This window comes from Canis aureus, chromosome 9 (genome assembly GCF_053574225.1).
Source record: "Canis aureus isolate CA01 chromosome 9, VMU_Caureus_v.1.0, whole genome shotgun sequence".
Classification (NCBI taxonomy): Eukaryota; Metazoa; Chordata; class Mammalia; order Carnivora; family Canidae; genus Canis; species Canis aureus.
Window position 1 is genome coordinate 5,130,333 of NC_135619.1, and position 19,087 is coordinate 5,149,419.

Here is a 19,087-nt window from a genome sequence, read left to right on the forward strand (position 1 = left end):
CTCAATCAGCCCTTTGGTACTGTCTGCACCCAGAGTATCACGTGGAGGCCAGGGAAGAGGGGGTGGCTGGGGCCTCCAGGGGGGTGACAGCGGGTGCACGGCTAGGTTTCCAAGGGAGAGATGCAAATGGAGGGCAGAGAGCTGGACAAGAGTCAAGCCAACAGCAAGGAACACAAGCTGGCTGCTTAGCCAGCAGTCTGTGGCCCCCAGACACGGCCCAGGGCTGGGTGTGTGTGTGCTTCTGGGGCTCCCAGGGGTGGTCTGGAGACTGGAGGCTGACCTGGAGATGACGGGGGAGGCCCCTGAGGTCTGCCTGAACTGGCTACCAGCCACGAGGCCAGCTCCCGAGGCCAGCTCCCGAGGCCTGGGGAGCCGAATGGGTGACAACTAGCCCTGCGGGGCAGCAGCTGGGGGCCAAGCCCCGGGCCAATGTCCTCTCCTCCGTCTCTGCAGGTGGGAGTCACGGCTCCCGCTGTGCACAACAGACACTGACAACATCCCCGTAGGTGGCTCGTCCCATCACAGGCTGTGAGGGCAGAGCCAGGATTTGAACCTACAGCTTCAGCTGGGAGGCAGGAAGCCATGCAATAGGCGGCAGGGCTCCACTCCTAACTCCTAGCATGCGCGGGCCACAGGTCTTGGGCAGGTCAACCGGCCCCCACCTCCACGTGCCCACAGGTAAGGGCACCATAAGAGCTCACTGCATGCCATGCTGTGAACACGAGAGCAGAGCTCTCAGCACAGGCCTGGTGCGCCACTAGTAGCTACTGCTCCTGCTCCTCCCCATGACCAGCGGCAGCCTCCTGGACGGGGTGCCACTGCCCACCCAGGGCCCCGAAGTGGCCTTCCCCGGCGTGCACCCCTCAGGATACACCCCGAGTGCTCCAGACCCAGGCTCTCCTGGACACGGCCTCCCCTGGGCTCCCGGGCATTCCCCTGGCATCGGGCTCCCTAAGACAGTTTCTGCTGGGCTGTGTGGCCAAGGTGCTCCGGCTGCCGTGACCCAACCTCCATTCCCGGCCCCACCTGGGTGGCCCTTGTCTCAGCTTCTGTGGCTGGGAACCTCTCCGCCCATGCTGGCTCACAGTGTGCTCCTCTGGGCACATAGGATGTGGAGCCAGAACCGCGCTGGGAGGGGGTCTCTCAGGACCTGCACAAAGCCAAAGCTCAACTGCAGAGCTCCAAACGCTCACCACGTCCCACCTCTATCTTCCTAGAGCTTCTATCCCAACAGCCCTGCATCGCCCCCTCCTTGTCCTCCCATTAGTCTGACTCGGCTCCCACTCTGCTGTCATCACCCGTGTCCTCCCTGGTTTAGAGCCTCTGATATGTCACCATTGGTCCCCGACGCACCCTCGATTCCTTTGGTCTCTCGTCCTGTCACTTACTCATCAAAATCCCACCTCTGGCAGCACCCAGGTCTCTATCTAGGCTGTACCCACAGCGACTGGAGAAACACAGGCCACTGTCCCTACCGGCTCACTCTTACCTAGCTCAGAGTGAAACCCCATGCTGTCACCACACCACATGGCCGGCTCCTCTCATGCCTCCTCGTCCCGCCCTCCACCCCCAGAACCCTGGGTGGGGGTAGGTTTTCCATTCCTGCCAGGCTCTGCTCCCATATCATCACCTTAGGGAGGAGCCCCAGGTACCCCTGTCCTTTGAGGGCAGGGCTCTGGCAGCCATGGACATGCTGCACCATGTGTCTGCAGCATCTGGGACACATAGTAGGGCCTCAACACATGTCAACCAATGAATGACAGAGAGCCAGCCAGTGGTGTCCAACCAGCCTTGGTTTCCTTGGCTGTGACTTGTGATGGTGGCTGAGCCTGGCTGCACACTGAGTACAGTGTCACATGTCAAGCACCCAGCCTGCGGTCCACACAGCCAAAGCCAGCTGAAAGGGTGAAAGAGTCAGCCTTGGGGTACCCCCATGGAACATGGGCCCATCCCAGGACCACCAACCAGGGACGGCACGGCCACCATCCCTGCAGGCGATTGGGCCTGCCAAGGGTTCTGTGGGTCCTATCTCCCCTGAGCCCCTTGCTGGATCCAGACAAGGGAAGCATGGCAGAGCCAGGCTGTGTCAGCAGCCCTGAGGACCCGGCACATGCTTCCTGCCTCTGGGCTCTGGCAGACAGCAGGGAGTGGGCGTCGCAGCCACAGGGAACCAGCCAGCACCAAGGCCGGCCCCAGAATCACTGCTTAGGGTCAGGCCAGGAGCATGGTCCTGCTGCCAACCTGTACCGTGACCTGGGGTCATTTCTCCGTCCCCAGGAGACTCGTTCCCTGCAGGTAAACCGTGGAGGGTGTGCTTCCTCAGGGTTCTCTCCACTCTCTCAATCTACAAGGACCCAACAGATGAGCCGAGGGTTGGTGGGCCAACAAAGGCTCATGCTGACAACACAGGGTCAGGTGAGGAGAGTGAGATGTGTTTAGTGCAGGCCCACTAAGCACCCCGTGTTCTTCCTGGCTGGAGGCACTGACCTCATTTGCCAACCTCACCACATGCTATAAACCCATTTTGCAGGTGAGGCTGAGGCCTAGAGGGACTATATGGGGTTGGGGGGCGCTGGTCCACCCGTCCATCGCCCAAGGTTACTGGTCTATAGGCTGAAGGTGCTTCCTGGCCCCACCACTTACCTGGGAAGGCGTTGATGTCGATGACTGCGTGCTGCCCGGTCTGATTGTTGATGATGATGTCAATCCCGAAGAGTGACACACCCAGCGCCTGCCGAAGTGCCCGGGATAGCTCCCGGATGACCTCGTCGCTTGGCCGCTCAAACACACCCTCGATCTTGTCCAGCTGCATGCGTGCACACACATGGAAGTCAGGTCTTCCCTCCAGGAGGGGTCAACACAGACCTAGAGTGCAGCACTCACACAGCTGCTCCTCAGCCCCACCAACAGCTGGGCAAGTACTAAGTGCTCATTACCCCTCCAGTCCCTGCAACACCCAGAAGGACTGGCCCACACGGCTCATCTGCTCTCGTCCCAGCCAGCCTGGGACAGGTGCACAGATTTTCACGGGCTCAAGCCTGAGCCCTGGAAGGGGCACTGAGGACGGGGAGCCTTGGGAAGGATTTGGGATCGGGGAACATGGATTTGAATCCTAACAAGGACTTTCTAGCTCTGTGGCCCTAGGGAGAAGTACTTGGCCTCACTGGGCCTCGGTTTGCTCATGTGCAAAATGGGACCAATGAGGCCTCTATCCTCTGCTGGTCACTGATGTGGTGGGAGAGTATGTGCCTGGCTGGGAGGAGGTGCATGTAGGGCAGGGAGGGCACTGTGTTGCCTCTAAGTCTGCCAGGAGGTTACAGAAGGTACCCCACAAACTCAGGACCCCAGTCCTGAGTCCTGGGGGCAGTAAGGCTCAGAGGCCAAATAGGACAAAGAGTGGTCAACCCATTAGAAATAAAAGCAAGGTTTTGTCAAAAACTTACATACAGAATTACCACATGAACAGTAATTCCACTCCTGGGTCTGTCCCCCAAAGCCTGGGAACAAGGACTCCTATGCCCCTGTTCATAGCAGCACCATCCACAAAAGCCAGGGGTGGAATCACCCGTGTCCATCAACATTGTTGATCTCTCCATACAAATATACAAATTTGTTTGCCACACCATGGCACAGTCTGGGTGAGCCCTGAAAACGTCAGCTAAGTGCAAAGAGCCAACATGACAGGTCACCTACTGTATACTTCTGTTAACATGAGAGGTCCAGGAGAGCCAAGTCACAGACATGAAAAGCAGATTACTGCTTGCCAGGGGTTGGGAAGAAGAGGGAAGGCTGATTGACTGCTTAATGGGTACACAGTTTTCTTCTGAGCTGATGAAAATGTCTTGGAACTTGGTAGAATTGTTCACTTGACTATAGTGTATGTTATGGGAAAAAGAACCATAATGCTGAATCTGGAGGGCTGGGGTCAGAGCCCTGGAGTACCAGGCCTTTAACCCAGCACAGACAGCTGCAAGAGCCGATGAGAACTTCCAGCCACGCACAGAGCAAGGAGCCGCGCCCTGGGCCCCATCAGTGGGCCCTGTGAAAGCCACACTTGCAGGTTCTGCACAACCGTGTGGGCCCCCAAGCCCCGACCCTGATGGCCTGGCATACTGTCAGAAACGCTTTTGAAGAGGCAGTGCCAATCTGGCTGCAATGAGCTCTTGTCACTTAGCCCCTGCCCAAGCCCGGCTCCGCTCTGCGGTCCCCTCTTGCTGGTCAGAGGTCAGTCAACGCAGTAGCTCGGCCCTGGACCTGTGGTCCGGGGTCCTTCCCAAGTCAGGGAGCACCAGGCAGCCCTGGCACAGCCTGCTCCCTCCTGCAGGACCTGAGCTGCAATGTACACAACATACACTGGGTCTTGTTTTCTTGCTCCAATAAATGGGGTAATGAAAACACATGCGCCATGGGATCTGGGGCCAAGAGGCTGTGGCACTGGCATGCCAGCGAGGGGGGCTCCGTCTGTCCTGTTACCAAGTCTCCTGACACACTGCGCCTGAAAGCCCTTCCTCAGTTCAGCTAGGGCATCTCAGAAATCCTTCCAAAGCTGTTTGATGATCTAAACTAAACAGCCATCTGAGGACAATATAACGTCAAGGGGCTGTCAACGCCAAGGCTAGGACGGTACTCTGGGAAATGGGGAGGTGACAGAGGTGGCCACAACCTCCCACTCTGGGCACAGGGGGCTAAGCGCTTCCTGCACACCGCACTGTCTGCATGCTCTGCACCCAGTAACTCCCCAAATCCCACAACCACCCTGTGGGGCAGGAAGGGGAAGGAGGCTCAGTGACGCACTGTGACCATGTGGCACTCAGGTCTGATGCTGGCATTTGGGGGCCTGCAAGTGAGGTGTTGGGGTGGGGTTCATCTTCAGTGACCTCCAGATGGGAGAGAGGGAGCCAGGGGGCGAGTCTGAGGTGGAACTGTGTCAGGCTGGCCTGCGGGTGTGCACAGAAAGGGTATGGCTGAGTGCATGTCCCTTGTCTCCTTTTATGTAGTATCAGTCCTGGGGGCTTCCTGAAGGGCAGTCACGAGCTGAGGAGAGGGAGGAGATGATGGAGGACCCTCCAGGGAGACAGGAGTCTCTCTAAGCTTTCCCACTTCATAGATGAAGATACAGCCCGAGCAATGGCTATCTACAGAAGTTACCTGGGACCCTCTGGCGTCAGTTAACAGCCACGAGAGCCACACAGGGATCGGCAGGGACGGCTTCCCAGGACGTCTGTGGAATGCACCCCTCGCTACTCCCCACTTGAGTCACTGGCCAAATATGGTCTGAGAGCCTCTCAGGAAGCCCCACAGAACCAGGTCAGTCTGAAGTCTCTGAAGGTTAGAAGACCAGCAAAGCTTTTCTTGCACAAAACAGCTTTTTATATCTTAGAGTGCACACAGCCAGGCAACTGAGAGGTTCTGTTTAAAATCTGGTTGTTCTCCAAGCTTCCCTGACCATGGAGCTTTTTCCTGCGGAACATCTATCAGCATCTTGAGGGACACTGGTCCTCCCTCCAGGTCCTCATCCACACCTGTGCTCTGTCAAACCCTCAGCACACAGCTGGCTCCTTGGAGGAACCACACAAACAAGAAATGAACAGGTGGCCTTGGAGGTGGGGGCAGGAGGTAATAGGCAAGTGCATGCCCCCCACATAGGAGAGTAAGGAGCAGGCGCAGGGGCCTGCTGCGGATGGACAGGAAAAGAGAAAAGAAAACGGAGGTCTTGTTGCCTCCCATCCCTTTTTTAAATCAGGGAAAAAAGCAGACTTGAAAGTGGGTCTTCAATTCCTCATGACTGGGGAGGAGTGTGGGGAGGCCTTCACTCTGGGAGGACACTCAGAACATCCTCTATCAGGAGTGACCTAGGGGTACATGGTGTGGCTGTGATGGCTGTCAGCAAGGAGGCCCACAGCAAGCAAGGAATGGGGTCTCTGGGCCCTGCACCCTGCTCTGCTGGAGCTCAGCCCTGCACCCCACCGCTTGTGGCAACCCCACCCCCAGGGTCGGGAGGGAAGGCCAACCACGGCACAGAGAACGGCACAGAGAACATACCGCAGTCAGGACCGATGAGGACTCGGGCTTCGACACGTTGTGGCTGTTGAAGAAAATGGACTCCCGGTCTGAAAATGCAAAGACAGGAAAGAGCCTGAGTTAGGTCAAGGCAGGGATGGTGACGCCATCCCCGGACACCAGGGGGCAGCTCCACCCCAGGAACGGCACAGGTGGCCTCAGGGTTCAGCAGAACGTGCCCAGCAAGCTGGGCAGCCCCACGCCAAGGAGACACTGCACCATGGCCAGGAAACATGTTCACTCAGGGCTCCCAGGTTGAGTCATCTTCCCGTTCAAAAGCAGCTGCCTTAGGAGCCTACCTCTGCCACCATCCTAGGGTGCCCTATCTGGCTTCCCCGACACTGAAGGCCCTGTTCCAAAGTGTGTCTAGTGTGTCTTATGGACATGGCACTAGAAAGGGGGCTGCAGGGACGGCGAGGTGGCTAAATGAGCAGGAAATGCAGTGTATGTACCAGAGTGTCAAAGGCCCAAAGTCAAGATATCCAGGAAATGGGTCTTTCATCCAGTATTTCCAGTCCTTCCCGGTATTTGCCCTTGGAACTCCTTTTCAGGGCAGCACTTGAGAAATGCTGAGCAGCTACTTGGCAGGTGAGTGTTTAGAATACAAGGGTTCAGGCAGCCCGGGTGGCTAAGCAGTTTAGTGCCGCCTTCAGCTCAGGGCCTGATCCTGGAGACCCAGGATCGAGTCCCACATCAGGCTCCTTGCATGGAGCCTGCTTCTCCATCTGCCTATGTCTCTGCCTCTCCCTCCCTCCCTCTATCCCTCCCTCCCTCTCATGAATAAATAAATAAAATCTTTTAAAAAAAAAATACAAGGGGTTCTGCTGTTTTCCAACTATATAGGGAAAAAATAGGAAACCAGAACCTTGGCTTCTATAGGACCCATCCAAGAAAGTATACAGAACATTTCTGTTTAGCTCTGGAAACCGGTACAACCCCCTGAGATACCCTCCACCTCCACCCACCCCATACTTCCCCGATCCCCGATCCCCACCACACCCTCAGTTCCCGAGGGGCACTCAGAAGGGCAGAACCATCCCAAGAACAATGAGAGCAGGAAGCAGCTGATGTGTCTGTCCATTCCGTGGAGTGAGGCTGGTCGGTCACACGTTCTTGGGCACTTGGAAGCATGGGCACATGAATGCAAGAATCACAAAACCATGAGCTTCATCACCCCATGCCCCCCACCAAGAATGACATGGGGCCCTGGGCCAGGAGCCCCTACGTGGCCCCGGCAGCCTCTTCCTGGGCAGGGCATCATTGCTCCCAGCCCTAGGACATACTGCTCATCTATGGGACTCAGGCCCCTATGTACAGGACCGGAAGGGCCTTGGTTGAGCACCACAGTGTGCGGGAGCCAGGCCACAGGGAGCACCTGCTCTGATTGCCAACGACCCCCACCAGCTCCAGGATTGAGGCGCCGCAACAATCATGCATGAGTAAGTGATTCGGGCGGAGGCCAAGCAGGCAGGCGCTGAGATGTACCTGGCATCCTTCCTGCTAGTGGGGCACACAGGCCCCTGGCCGCCCCGGAGTACCCGACAGTCCTCCCGCCGCTCCGACCAGAGCCAGTCCAGACGGGGGGCACGAGAGACGGTCCTGGGGAGGAGCCTGGGGAAAATAAACACCCTGCGGGACTTGTGCCAAGCAGCCCCACCGATCTTTAGTCCTGGGCGCTGACAGTCAAGAAGAGGGAACCCTCTGGGGTGGTGAGGCCCGTGGGGCCTGAGGACAGAGTGGGGCTCAAGCAGCTGGGCTGGGTGCTCTGGCCTTTTGTAGGCACACCTACTAACCCTGCGGTCCAGCCTGGCTCAACCCCACTAAACTTGGGGCCTTTCCCCAACCCGAAGGGTCCCCAGGATGCAGAGCAAGCTGGGGTGTGGGGGAGGGGTGGTGAAAGGCAACATAGCAGGTAGACACAACCAAGTTCAGGGGGGCTGAGGAGCCTACAGAAGCCACAAGGAAAACATCATGAGTGCTAACTATGCCAGGAAGGGAAAAAGCTAGGCACTTGAAAGGCATGGCTGGCACCCCACTCAACTGGACAGACCCTGTCAACACAACAGCATCTTTTGGCAGGAAGACCAATCAGAAATGTGACCATTTCAAAGGACACTGCTTGTCTTCCTGGGTAACTGTGACCTGAGAGCTCCGGCCAGAGGACTATTCTGGGGAGGGGGGCCCCATCCTCTGCTCACATCTGACCCCTGTATGGCCTCAGCAGGGCCCAGAGGGCGTGTGGGCAGCTTCCAGCTACTCCCTGACCCAGGAGACTGGGAAGCCGAGATGGGTCAGAATGGGTCACATGTCCTTTGATGTTACTTCCTCCAGAGGCTTCATGATAACCAGTCCCTCTAAAGAAGAACCAGACTAGGCCCTGGCACCCTAATCACAGCAGCACTCTAGGCCTGGTGCCCCAGGCCCTCCCTGGGTTCAGACCAGCTCTGAGACACACAGCCTGAGTGAAGAACCACCACCACCACCCTCCTGCAGGGGCAGGAGGGCAATGAGGGGAATATGGGTGCTTCGGCCAATTTACAGATAAGAAAGGTTCAAAGGAAGAGAGTAAATAACAAGTATCCCCAGATACTGCACTAACTCAACAGTTATGAGCAGTGACCACCCATTCTTTGGCTTGGTTTGCTTCATCTTCACAAATGTGTCTGGGGAATGGTAGGACGTGTCAGCACTGCAGACTGTGGCCCAGATCTCCCACCAGATCCCACATCCCTCTCTACTCCATAGAGGAGCTGGACCTAGCCGCCCTGTCCAAGGGGCTCCCTCACCCAGTGGTGGCCCAGGGTCCACAGCCTTTCACCTGTGCCACAATGAATCAATCTTTCTTTCCACATATGTGCTTTCTCCCTCCCACTAGAATACCAGTACAGGGGCAGGGTGCTTGGCTGACCACCTCGGTCCCTACTGGATCAGTTCCAGGCCCAGGGCTGGGCACACAGCGAAGTCAAGGACATGTGGCATCTACTGAGAAGCTCCAGATGATAGCTCAACAAACCAGACCCAGAAGGCCCAATCTGGCCTGTCACCTACATTTGTAAATCAAGTTTTATGGGGACACAGCCGTGCCCAGTTGCTCATATATTGTCTACGGCTGCTTTCATGGAAAGTCTGCTGAGCCCAGCTCTACGTGCTAAGTGATACCAATCTTTTCTGTACCACAAGGGGAAAAAGGCCCAGGAAGGACAGCAGAAGAAAGGGACCAGGTCCACACAGTCAAGATACAGAAGTAAATCCCCTGCACAAAAGGGAAGCTGAGAAACGTGCCCATCTCAATCCTGGCACTGGGTGGAGGGGGCCAAACTCCCCAGCTGTGAACCGCAGGCAGAGAATATGTGCTCCTGGTGGCGGGCACAGCCAACACCAATCCCCTCAGTAAGAACCTGGCTTCCATTTCAGCCAAGGCAATTGCAATGTGCCACCAGCTCTGAGACACACCTGACTTCAGAGATGTTACCAAGTAAAACCAAAAGTGCAACTGAAAAAGCAATAGAGCATGATAGTTATGGAGGGAAGGCCAGTGTCCCTGGCTCCTCCCCAGGTCCTGAAGAACCCCACTCATGGAGCCCCCAGATACTTGTGCAGATGGGGGAAGCTATAGGTCTGCCACCCTGGGCAATGAGAACCAGAAAGACAGGGTGGGGGCTGCAAAGAGGCCAGAGCCCCAGAGCCCCCTGCTTGACTGGTCCAGCTTCAAGGGCTGCGGTGGAGTTATGCTTCTGATCCGGAAAGAACACGTGCATTAAGAGAACAGCCAGCACTAGCTCCTGAGCACAATGCCCTGAAGACTACAGACATGGGATCAGCTTTGGGGATAGACGAACGGCCAGGCTGAAAGTCTGCTTACTGAGCACAATAAACATTTCTGTATTTATCTATTCATTGATTTGGCCCTGGCCTACATTTTATGGGAAACTTGCAGCCTGGGAATGGTCAGGAGACGACACACAGATATGGAGCCCTCCTGCTCAAGACACAGGACATGGAGCCTGTACCCTGCTGGCTAATGGCTTCTGGTGCTGAGACAGAACCTGGTCCAGCCCTCTGCAACCAGGAGGTAAAGGAGTGGAAAAAGGGATACTTTTTTGTCTGCAAAGGAAGGAAATCTGGTGAGAAATTTCTTTTATAAGTAGAGGGATTTTGGTTTAAAAAAAAAAAAAGAAAAAAGCAATCTACATAAGGAATACCACTCTCAATACATTTTCCACAGACTTAAAGCTCCTATTTTTAAAAACTCTGGAAAATGATCAAGGACTTTAAAAAAATAGTCTCTTGGGGCCCTGGGTGGCTCAGTCAGTTCAGCATCCAACTCTCCATCTGAGCTCAGGTCTTGATATCAGGGTTGTGAGTTCTGGCCCCAAGTTGGGCTGAATGCTGGGCAGGGAACCTACTTAAGTCTCTTCCAGCGCTCAATTTATAAGAATGCCTCTTGCTGGTATATAGGCACATACAAAAAGACCCCCCAGACTGTTGTCCTCTCATCCCCAGATCATGCCACCATCCCAGTGTACAGGGGCGGGGAACAGGGTGATAGTGGGGGTGTCTGAAACCCTGATAATGCAGCCTTGAAGTCCTAAGGCCCCATGTCCGGTGGGGAGTCTGCCTGCACCCAGAAAGGAAGTGAAAAATCGATGTACATTTCCTAAGTATCTGCTGTGTTGTGTTAACGGGAAGAAAAAAGCCATCCAGGGAAGAAAAGCTGACAGAGGAAGACAGGAACAGCTGAGCTTCATTCAAGAGGAGTGGCTCAAAGTCATCATGAGTGGATGGTGACAGGCAATCCCAGCAGGAGAGACTTTAAGAAGACACATCTGTTTGCTCAGATGGAGACAGGACAGTCCGGTATTTCAACGCATCTGGTGATGGCGGGTTCCCTTGCAGAGATGAATGTATGGCGTGCCTGAGCAAACCACATGAGGACAATCAAATATCCTCCAAGGAATCCTCTTAGAAAGCTCTGCTTTTTTCAAAGATGCTGTTACTCTGTTCCAATGGTCTCTGGATCTTGCCTTAGAGATGTCTTCAGAACCACCAGAACATTCTTTTATTCTTTTGAGTAGCCCCAACACCAGCAAATCCTTATCTTAGTCTCAGTTTTTGAAAGGGCCAAGGGTCACCTGGTATCAGGGGAGCAGCTAAAAAAAAAAAAAACACTGAGCTTGGGGAGCCCCTCAGCTTCCTCAGAGGACCCCCTCAAATGGCCTAAATGATGGCAGCATTCTGCAAACACCACCACCCTGTGATGTCTGAGGGATACTCAAGATCCAAAACACACGGACTTGGGCCTCACCCCTGCATGTGGGCGACTGTACCCACATGTACCTGCTTGAGGTCCCGCAGCCAGGAAATGCCGTAACCCTGCACGATGTCTAACGGAGCGCACATCCACCTCAGTGGCTGCAGAAGCAGCAAATAACACAAAAGGAGACACGATAAAGCAGTCAGTGCTCTGGCCCTCAAACCACGAGAAGCCCTCTGCCAAACCCTCCCCTCCCTGAAGGGCTGATCGTCCATTCCAGCATGTTCCTGTGAGTCTCATTTCTGCACGGGGCCCCAGGAAGCATCCTGGGTGTGCAGAGCTTGCAAATGCTTCCTGGAGCTGATGGTGGTTCAGAAGGATGGAACCCCTACTGTGACCTGGTGGGATGGGGGTTTTACCTTGTTCTCTAAGACCTCACGCACCACATGCTGCTCCTCTGACTTCAGATCACCCGATCCCTGTTCCCCCTCCAAAATAACACAGGGTGGCAGGGACAGTGCTGCGGTACAGACTAGGCCCCCGAGACGGCGGGAAGTGTGGTTACCTGACGTGCCCGCAGAGAAGTTCTTCAGCGAGGGCCTCTGGACCACAGTGTAGGACTCGCCCACCACAAACACCTTGTACAGGACGGCATTGTGGTTGATGAAGTTCTGGACCACACAGGGCGGCTGGATGGCACTCAGGCCCTCCTGGTTGAACACGATGGCCATCTGCGGAGACAGGGGGCCAAGGGCTGTCAGAGTCACTGCCTCCTCGATCTCAGACACAGGGCCATGGGACCTGTCCAGAGCTCTGCCACCAAGAACCATACATCCCTGTGAATGGAGGACCTCCACAAAGAATCTCAAGCCAGGGTGAGTGGAGTGAGACTCGAGAAGAACACCTGGGGATTGAGTCACTCCTGCTGTGAGGGTTTTGAGGTCCTGCACTAGCAGGCTCTCCCTGTAGGGTTGAACTGGCCGTGTACTGCACACCTCCAGTATTCACACTGCAATTCAGGAAGCTGTACACCACTCAGTCCTTATGACCTCTTCAGAGGTTCCTCCACAAAGATCCAGGAGAGGCAGGAAGCAGAAGGCAGTGGATGGGGAGGTGGAAAGTCTTGGGTCAAAATCCATGTGCGGACACAGCCTGCCTCTGGTTGAGCACTCACACATGCCCAGCCCTGTTCTGACCACGTGACCTGAGCCACCTGGTAGTGCTCTCACAATGCACCTCAGAGGTGGGCATGGTTACTGCACACCTTTTACAGATGAGGAAACTGAGGACCTGAAAAGCTCACTGGCTTGTTGGACGGTGACAGAGCTCGGGATGTGACTGGGTCTGCCTAGCACACAGCCTTGGTCTTCGATACTCTGTGTGAGCCATATGGATGCTTAAGAGATGGTAAACATGCCGCTGAGTCCCTGACTCTCTGGGGACAAAGGCCCCCCAACCCCCGAATGATCTGGTAGGCCACTCAAGTAGGGAGAGCAGAGGGACAGCTGGAGAACAAGCTCTGCTGCAGTGTTAGCTGCCAGAGCTGGGGCCACTGCTAATCCCTTGCAGCCTACAGGCCCCAGGAAGGAGCCACCAGATGCCCAGGACTGGGCCCAGGAATGATGGAGGCTGTACAGCTGGCTGCCTGCACTGGCTGCCGCCCCTGTCATCCAGTGTCACAGAGCAGCACCTCGATATTCCTGGTACTGAGCATGTGGGGCAGAAGCAGAGATCCAGGCCACATGGGGGACCAAGTGTGTGCACTGCATGTTTGTGAGTTACCTTCTGCCAAGAGAGGGAAAGAACACAGAGGGCTCTGGAGCCAGGCACAGCTCAAGCCCCAGCTCACCACGGAGCTGCAGGAGCACAGGTGGGGGCCTTGCCCTGTGCTCCATCGCCCTCACTTGTAGACAGCAATAAGAAATACCATGGGACAGAGTCAGGGGCGCTCTGCTTTGGGCTTCTGGCTGGTGGTTTAATAGAAGGGGGCTGGTAATTTCACTGTCAAGCAGGTCGGTGTGGCCATACCGGCTTAGAAACAGAACAAACAGCTCTGTGAACACACAATGAAAAGAGTAGTTTGGCAACACTAGTTGGTTTTGGCTGGGCTTGGGGCTGGGAGATTCAGGGGTAGGGCTCAGGGAGACCTCAGTATAGGCAGGGACCTGAATCAGAAAGCCTTATTTTCCCGTTTAAAGCCAGCCGTGTACATGGAGCTGTCCTCTACCCCTGCTGCACTTGACATCTCTAGGCACCCCTGGAACCAGTGAGGAGCCTTGCCTCCCAATCTCCAGACTCATGCTGTGGAGGACACCCCACCTGAGAGTGTATCCCTCTGATGTTAAAGCCTCCAGGAGGCAGGCAACCCACAGCAGACACAAACTCCCCCCCCCAATTGGAATTGGGCAGATTCCAATCCTAGAGGCTCTGCCTGCCCCCCTACCCCAGGGAAGAGGAGCCCCTCCCTGACAGCACCTGGTGGGTCAGGAGCGAGGGGGTGGGGGAAACAGGGATGCACGCATGTGTACATTACGGAGCCAAACTCCGAGAGCCAGAGGAAGGGATGAAAGCCTCTCCTAAACACACCTACCCCACATCTGAAGGCTGAGACTTCTGCCAAGGAGGGAGCTAGCTCACTTGAATCTGGGACCCCCTTTCCCTCTGCAGTGACCTGGCAGGCTCCACAGCAACCGATTCCCTCCCAGTGCACCAGGCCTCATGGCAGCACATGGCAACGCCCTCATCCTCTACAACTGCCATCAGAGAAGCTGGGTGATCTGCCCAAAGTCACAGGCAGCAGTGCACAGAGCCAGACCTGTTCCCAGGTCTACATGCTTCCGGAATCCCCTTGTGAAGAAAGAGGAGGTTCCTTTCCTGCAGGCCGAGCTTTTCTGCATCAGGATGGTCTAATCACACTGATGATGAGCGGAGCCACCCTTCCATTCAGAAAAATGCAAGGCCTTGACCAACAGAGGGAGCAGGTGCTAGTGGAAGGCTAGCCGGCAGATGCTGGTACCAGCGATGGGAACACGGGCTCTGGCAACGGGACTCTGGCTGTTCTGAGGCATTCCTGCTCCCTCCTGGGGCCTGGCAGGGAGCTCATCCCTGGCCCAGAGCCCAGACAGGCCCAGACAGGGACGACTCTACAACCTTGGGAGGCAGCTGGCCTCTGTAGCAGGCCAGGATTTCCAAGGGCTGCCCCCACATTCCTGCCCACGAGCAGAGGCATACCTCTGGTGCACAGCTCCCATCACACCATGTGCTGTGTCACACTGAGGCGGTCTGTGCATAGATGTTTCCCCATAAATGTATGCCAGGGGTAAGGAGCGCCACAGAAATCTACAGGGCACCGCTGTGGGGCTGCCCGTGTTTTGTCCTAAGGTTCTCGGGGCTGTTTCTGACTGTGCGGCTGCCGAAGGTCAGGCTCTCCCTATGGTGCCCTCCAATGGGTCACGCGTCTCCTGCCCAGTACGCCCTCCAATGTGCCCAACAGGGAGGTCCCTGGCTGGGCTTTGCCTATGAGGGCAATGTCCTGGGTGTGGTTTCAAGGACAGGAAGGACAAGAGAGACCGCACAGAGTCCCTGCCTGGCCATCTGGTCCTCTCACCCTCAGAAGGCCTCCTTTGCTTGTCGTCCTGTACATCTCACAGGTGTGATGTGTGTCTGGGATTCCGTCTCTAGCACTGGGGCAAGATGCACATCTTAGGCATTCTTTCCCTAGCACTGAGTGGGGCTGGGAACGCCCATGGGGAAATAAAGGAATGACCTGGAGGGTGGAGGAATCGCCATATACTGGCAAACAGTGCCCTTGCCTCTCCTGTCCCCTTCTAAATGCAGCAGAGCTAGCAGGGCTTCAGGGGTGGTAGCATCTTTCCAGTTAACAGCACTCAGAGGGGCCCAGCGCCGTGCCTGGCACAGAGTGGGTGTCCAGGGGATGACAGACACTGACGAGCCAGAGTCGGAAAGTCAGACAGGTCAAATTGGAGTATGACTTGCAAAGGCTCAAACAGGGCAGGCAGACCGCTGGCACACCAGGGTGTGGGACAGGACAGGGTGGGGGGGTGGGGACAGGACAGGCATGGGCAGAGGCTGGAGACAGTGTACAGAGCCACAACCCAGAGCTTGACAGGGAGCAGAAGCAGCAGGGGTGAGATCTAGCACATGGACTACATGGACTCCTGCAGGCTCCCAGAGAGACGCTGTGAGCTACAGAGACAAAGGCCCGGGGTGATGGCGTGAGAGGGCAATCAAAGCCTCCACTTACCTCGTGAGAGTTGGTGCCATGAGCCACTCTGGTTTTGCAAACTATGCAGCAGGGAGAGAAAAGCAGAGAGAAATCAGTGATGTGGTTTACCCACAGAGGCTGACCCGGCAGGCATGGGGAGAAACTTGGGGAGAAACTTGTGACACTCCTGCAGTGGGAGCTGGGGAGACCTGCTAGCTCAACAGTGGCCAGCATCCTCACTCAGGGTGGCCTGAATAGATGCTGCCTGACCAGCAGAAGAGCACCTTCAGCCCGCACCTGAGGACCCATCTCCACTGCACAGGAGGGAGCAGGACCCGGAGCTCAGCCCTCCTGGCCAGCCAGGGCCCTTGTGCATCCGAGGAGCCCCAGACAGCCCCCACCCCACCCTGCCCTGCAGGGCTTGGGGGTAGTACTCACTGAAGGGGAATGCCAGGCCGTTCTGCTCCAGGAGCCTCATCGTGTCATCTCCACTCAGGCTCGTGAGCTCCATGAAGGGTGGCGAGCAGATCCTGTCATCTGTGGATGGAGAAACAGCCCACGTCAGCGAGCCTGCCCGCTAGCCCCCAGGCCCACTTCCTGTGACAGACCCACCTCCCCAGGGCCACCCTCAACATTCCTGCTCTCCTGAGCTGACACCCCCAACTCCGTAGTGAGTGTGCTCGCACACGCATACACACACCAACAGTAACAGCAGTTCATTCCTTCATTACATTTTCTATTAACATTCCTGTAATTACAGAGCCAATGTATGAGAAGTATAAAACTTGGACATCAAAAGAACCACATGCATTCACCAATATGACTATTACTGCCACCCAGCCTTTAGTTGAGGCTCTTGCACATTCATACACACAAAACTTTACAACAGCATGCTGTTTTGTAACCCAAATTTTCACAGCGAACTACGAACATTTTCTTGTTCCATGAAGACTTCTCCTACCATACGCCTCATCAGCTTAGCAGTAACTGCAGGAATGATGCTGTGTGCTTAGCTGCTACCATGCATCCAGCACTGTGGTAATAAGGCCTTTGCAGGCACCACCCCTGAAGTTCACAGAACAATCCTAGAAGAAGGAAGCTGAGGCCGAGGAGATGAAAGCATGTGCTCCAGACCGCACAGGCATTCCTGCACCTTGGGACACAGGCCCCTCGCCCTCTGGCTACCTAAAGGACACATCTCATCACCTGTCTGTGAGGTGCAGACTCCTGACTTCCCCGGCGCCCCCTCCGTCTCTCAAGCATACTCACAGCCCTTTCTTCAGCCCCCTGCAGACAGACTCCAGCCCTGGACCTGCCCCCACCCCCACCCCCAACACCTTCTCACACCCTGGCTTGCCTGAGTCCCCAGTTTCAGAGTAGCACCCATCCAACGGGTTCTCGGCACGTTCAGTTTTTCTGAAAAGCACTGGTAGCTAAGTCTGCTCTGGTTGTCAGGATGCTCCCAGTGCAAGGCACCGAGTTAGGGCAAAACAGGTAATTTGTGGGATAACCAGATGTATTCTGACGCTCCCTACAGTTTGTTAAATTACGTTACCGGTTTATATTTCTGAGCACAGGGATTGGGAAAGGCGGAGCGTTAGTGAGGCACCCTTCCACCCCCACCGCCACCCCAACCTTGGAAAACAAACCAAAAGTCAAGAAGCAAAGTGGCTTGTCTCCAGGAGCTTCGAGATACTTGGCTGCCTAGAAGGTCAGTACATTAAACCAAGTAAGATTCTGCCTCATATAGCTCATAGAAATGAATGCCAAGAATTAAACAGGGCATATTAAAAATGCTTTTAATCCCCCCTCACCTATATGGAGTAAAATCCAAACACCATATAGGCGTGAAAGTGTTGGCAGATTTCAGGGGTTGCGAGGCTTCTTGGGGGCCATGCGAGAGTGGTCTGGGAGAACTGTTTGCTGAGCCCTGGCAGATGGTGCTGCAGGCCCTCCAGAGCATTCATTTCATCCTCAAATTGTTGGGACCGTGTCTCTGTGGATAGAGGCCAAAACAGGCCCCAACAGGCAATCTGCCCAAATTCACATGACGGTCAATGACAGAGGCAGGATGAGGAGCTAGGTTCAAAGGGCAGGCCAGGAAAAGAGCCCTCAGGAAAATCAGGGTGGGGAGGTGGGGCTACATGTTGGCTCTCAGCTGTACACCATTATCTCAAGGCCCCATTTCTGCACCCTCAGCCTGGACTCAGAGCCTGGGCAGGAAAGCTTGTTGCTGCAAATGCACAGCCCCTGCAGCCCAGCCCCCACAGGATGTGACCCTAAAGGCCTGAACAAATAGAGGAGGGTTCTGCAGCAGACAGGTGCTCAACTGGGCCTCACCCTTGGCCCATCCCATCCCACAGGAAGATTCGAAGACTGCTGGAACCCAACAGACCACCTCCTGTAAGAGCTTCCAGACTTCCCATCACCAGACTTTTCAGAGCAGAGGCATCAGCCTGGCCGTTAGATTTGCCTTGCAATGCCCCCATCGATGTTCCCCCTCTCCCAAACCTAGCCTACTCATATTTCACATGTCAGTGGTAATAGCCAACTTCTTAGTTAACTGCACTTGGTATGTGTCAGACAACACTGTCTACAAAGCAACTCAAGCCCCCTCACCAGGAGCCCAGGAGAAAGTCATTGCTCCCATTCTACAGATGAAGTCCCCTGCCCAAAGTCACCCAGTGCATACATGGTACAGCTGGGGAGGCTCGTACCTGGGCAGCTGGCTCCCTAGTAGATAAAATGCCCACTTCATATTAACAGGATAAAGACAAAGCTTTTACTGAGATGACCATCTCAGCAGACTCAAAAAAAGCATCTGACAAAATCCAGTGCACTTCAGGATAAAACACTCAACAAACTAGGAATAGAAGGGAATTTCTCCATCTGATTAAAGAGCATCCACAACAACCACAGCAACATTTTACGTTGGGGTAAAAGACTGGACACTTTCTTCCTAAGATCAAGAACAAAACAAGGATATCTGTTCTTGTCATTTCTATTCAACATCATACTGGTGGTTCTAGCCAAGGTAATTAGGAGAGAGAATGAAATAAAAGCATCCAGAATGGAAAGAGGAAGTAAAACTGCCTCTATATGCAGGGGGGACATGGTTTTGTATACAGAAAATCTCAAGGAATCCACACACACAAAAACCCAAAACCTATTAAGATAAATAAGTTCAGTAAGATTGCAAAAGAAAAGACCAATACACACAAAAAATTGTATTTCTATATTTTACCAGTGAATAACCTGAATAGGAAATTAAGAAAATAATTCTCATAATGGCATTAAAAAGTAAAAACACTTTAATAAGTTTAACAGACTTAAATGCTGAAAACTACAAAATATTGTTAAAAGACATTCAAGAAGATCTCAACAGACAGAAAGACATCCCATGCTCATGAATAAGATACTATACTAAGCTGGCAACACTCCCACACTGATCTACAGGTTCAGTGCAATCCCCACCAAAATCTCAGCTTTCTTTTAGCAGGATTTAAGCTAATCCTTAAATTCATGTAAAAATGCAAGGGACCCAGGAT

At 54.7% G+C, this 19,087-nt stretch overlaps 1 protein-coding gene across 3 annotated transcripts in view; it reads right to left on the reverse strand.

The window, feature by feature from the left end:
- Positions 1–19,087, reverse strand: part of ITPK1 (inositol-tetrakisphosphate 1-kinase) — a 160,690-nt gene that overhangs the window by 3,706 nt on the left and 137,897 nt on the right. For 2 of the 3 annotated variants that reach the window (XM_077908546.1, XM_077908549.1), the window contains 6 exons: positions 15,978–16,076; positions 15,579–15,619; positions 11,880–12,045; positions 7,546–7,671; positions 6,043–6,110; positions 2,644–2,806 (listed from right to left, as the gene is read on the reverse strand). In XM_077908546.1, the coding sequence (XP_077764672.1) occupies positions 2,644–2,806; positions 6,043–6,110; positions 7,546–7,671; positions 11,880–12,045; positions 15,579–15,619; positions 15,978–16,076 (663 nt within the window). The remainder of the gene's footprint in view (positions 1–2,643; positions 2,807–6,042; positions 6,111–7,545; positions 7,672–11,879; positions 12,046–15,578; positions 15,620–15,977; positions 16,077–19,087) is intronic. The other variant, XM_077908548.1, reaches the window with a different exon arrangement.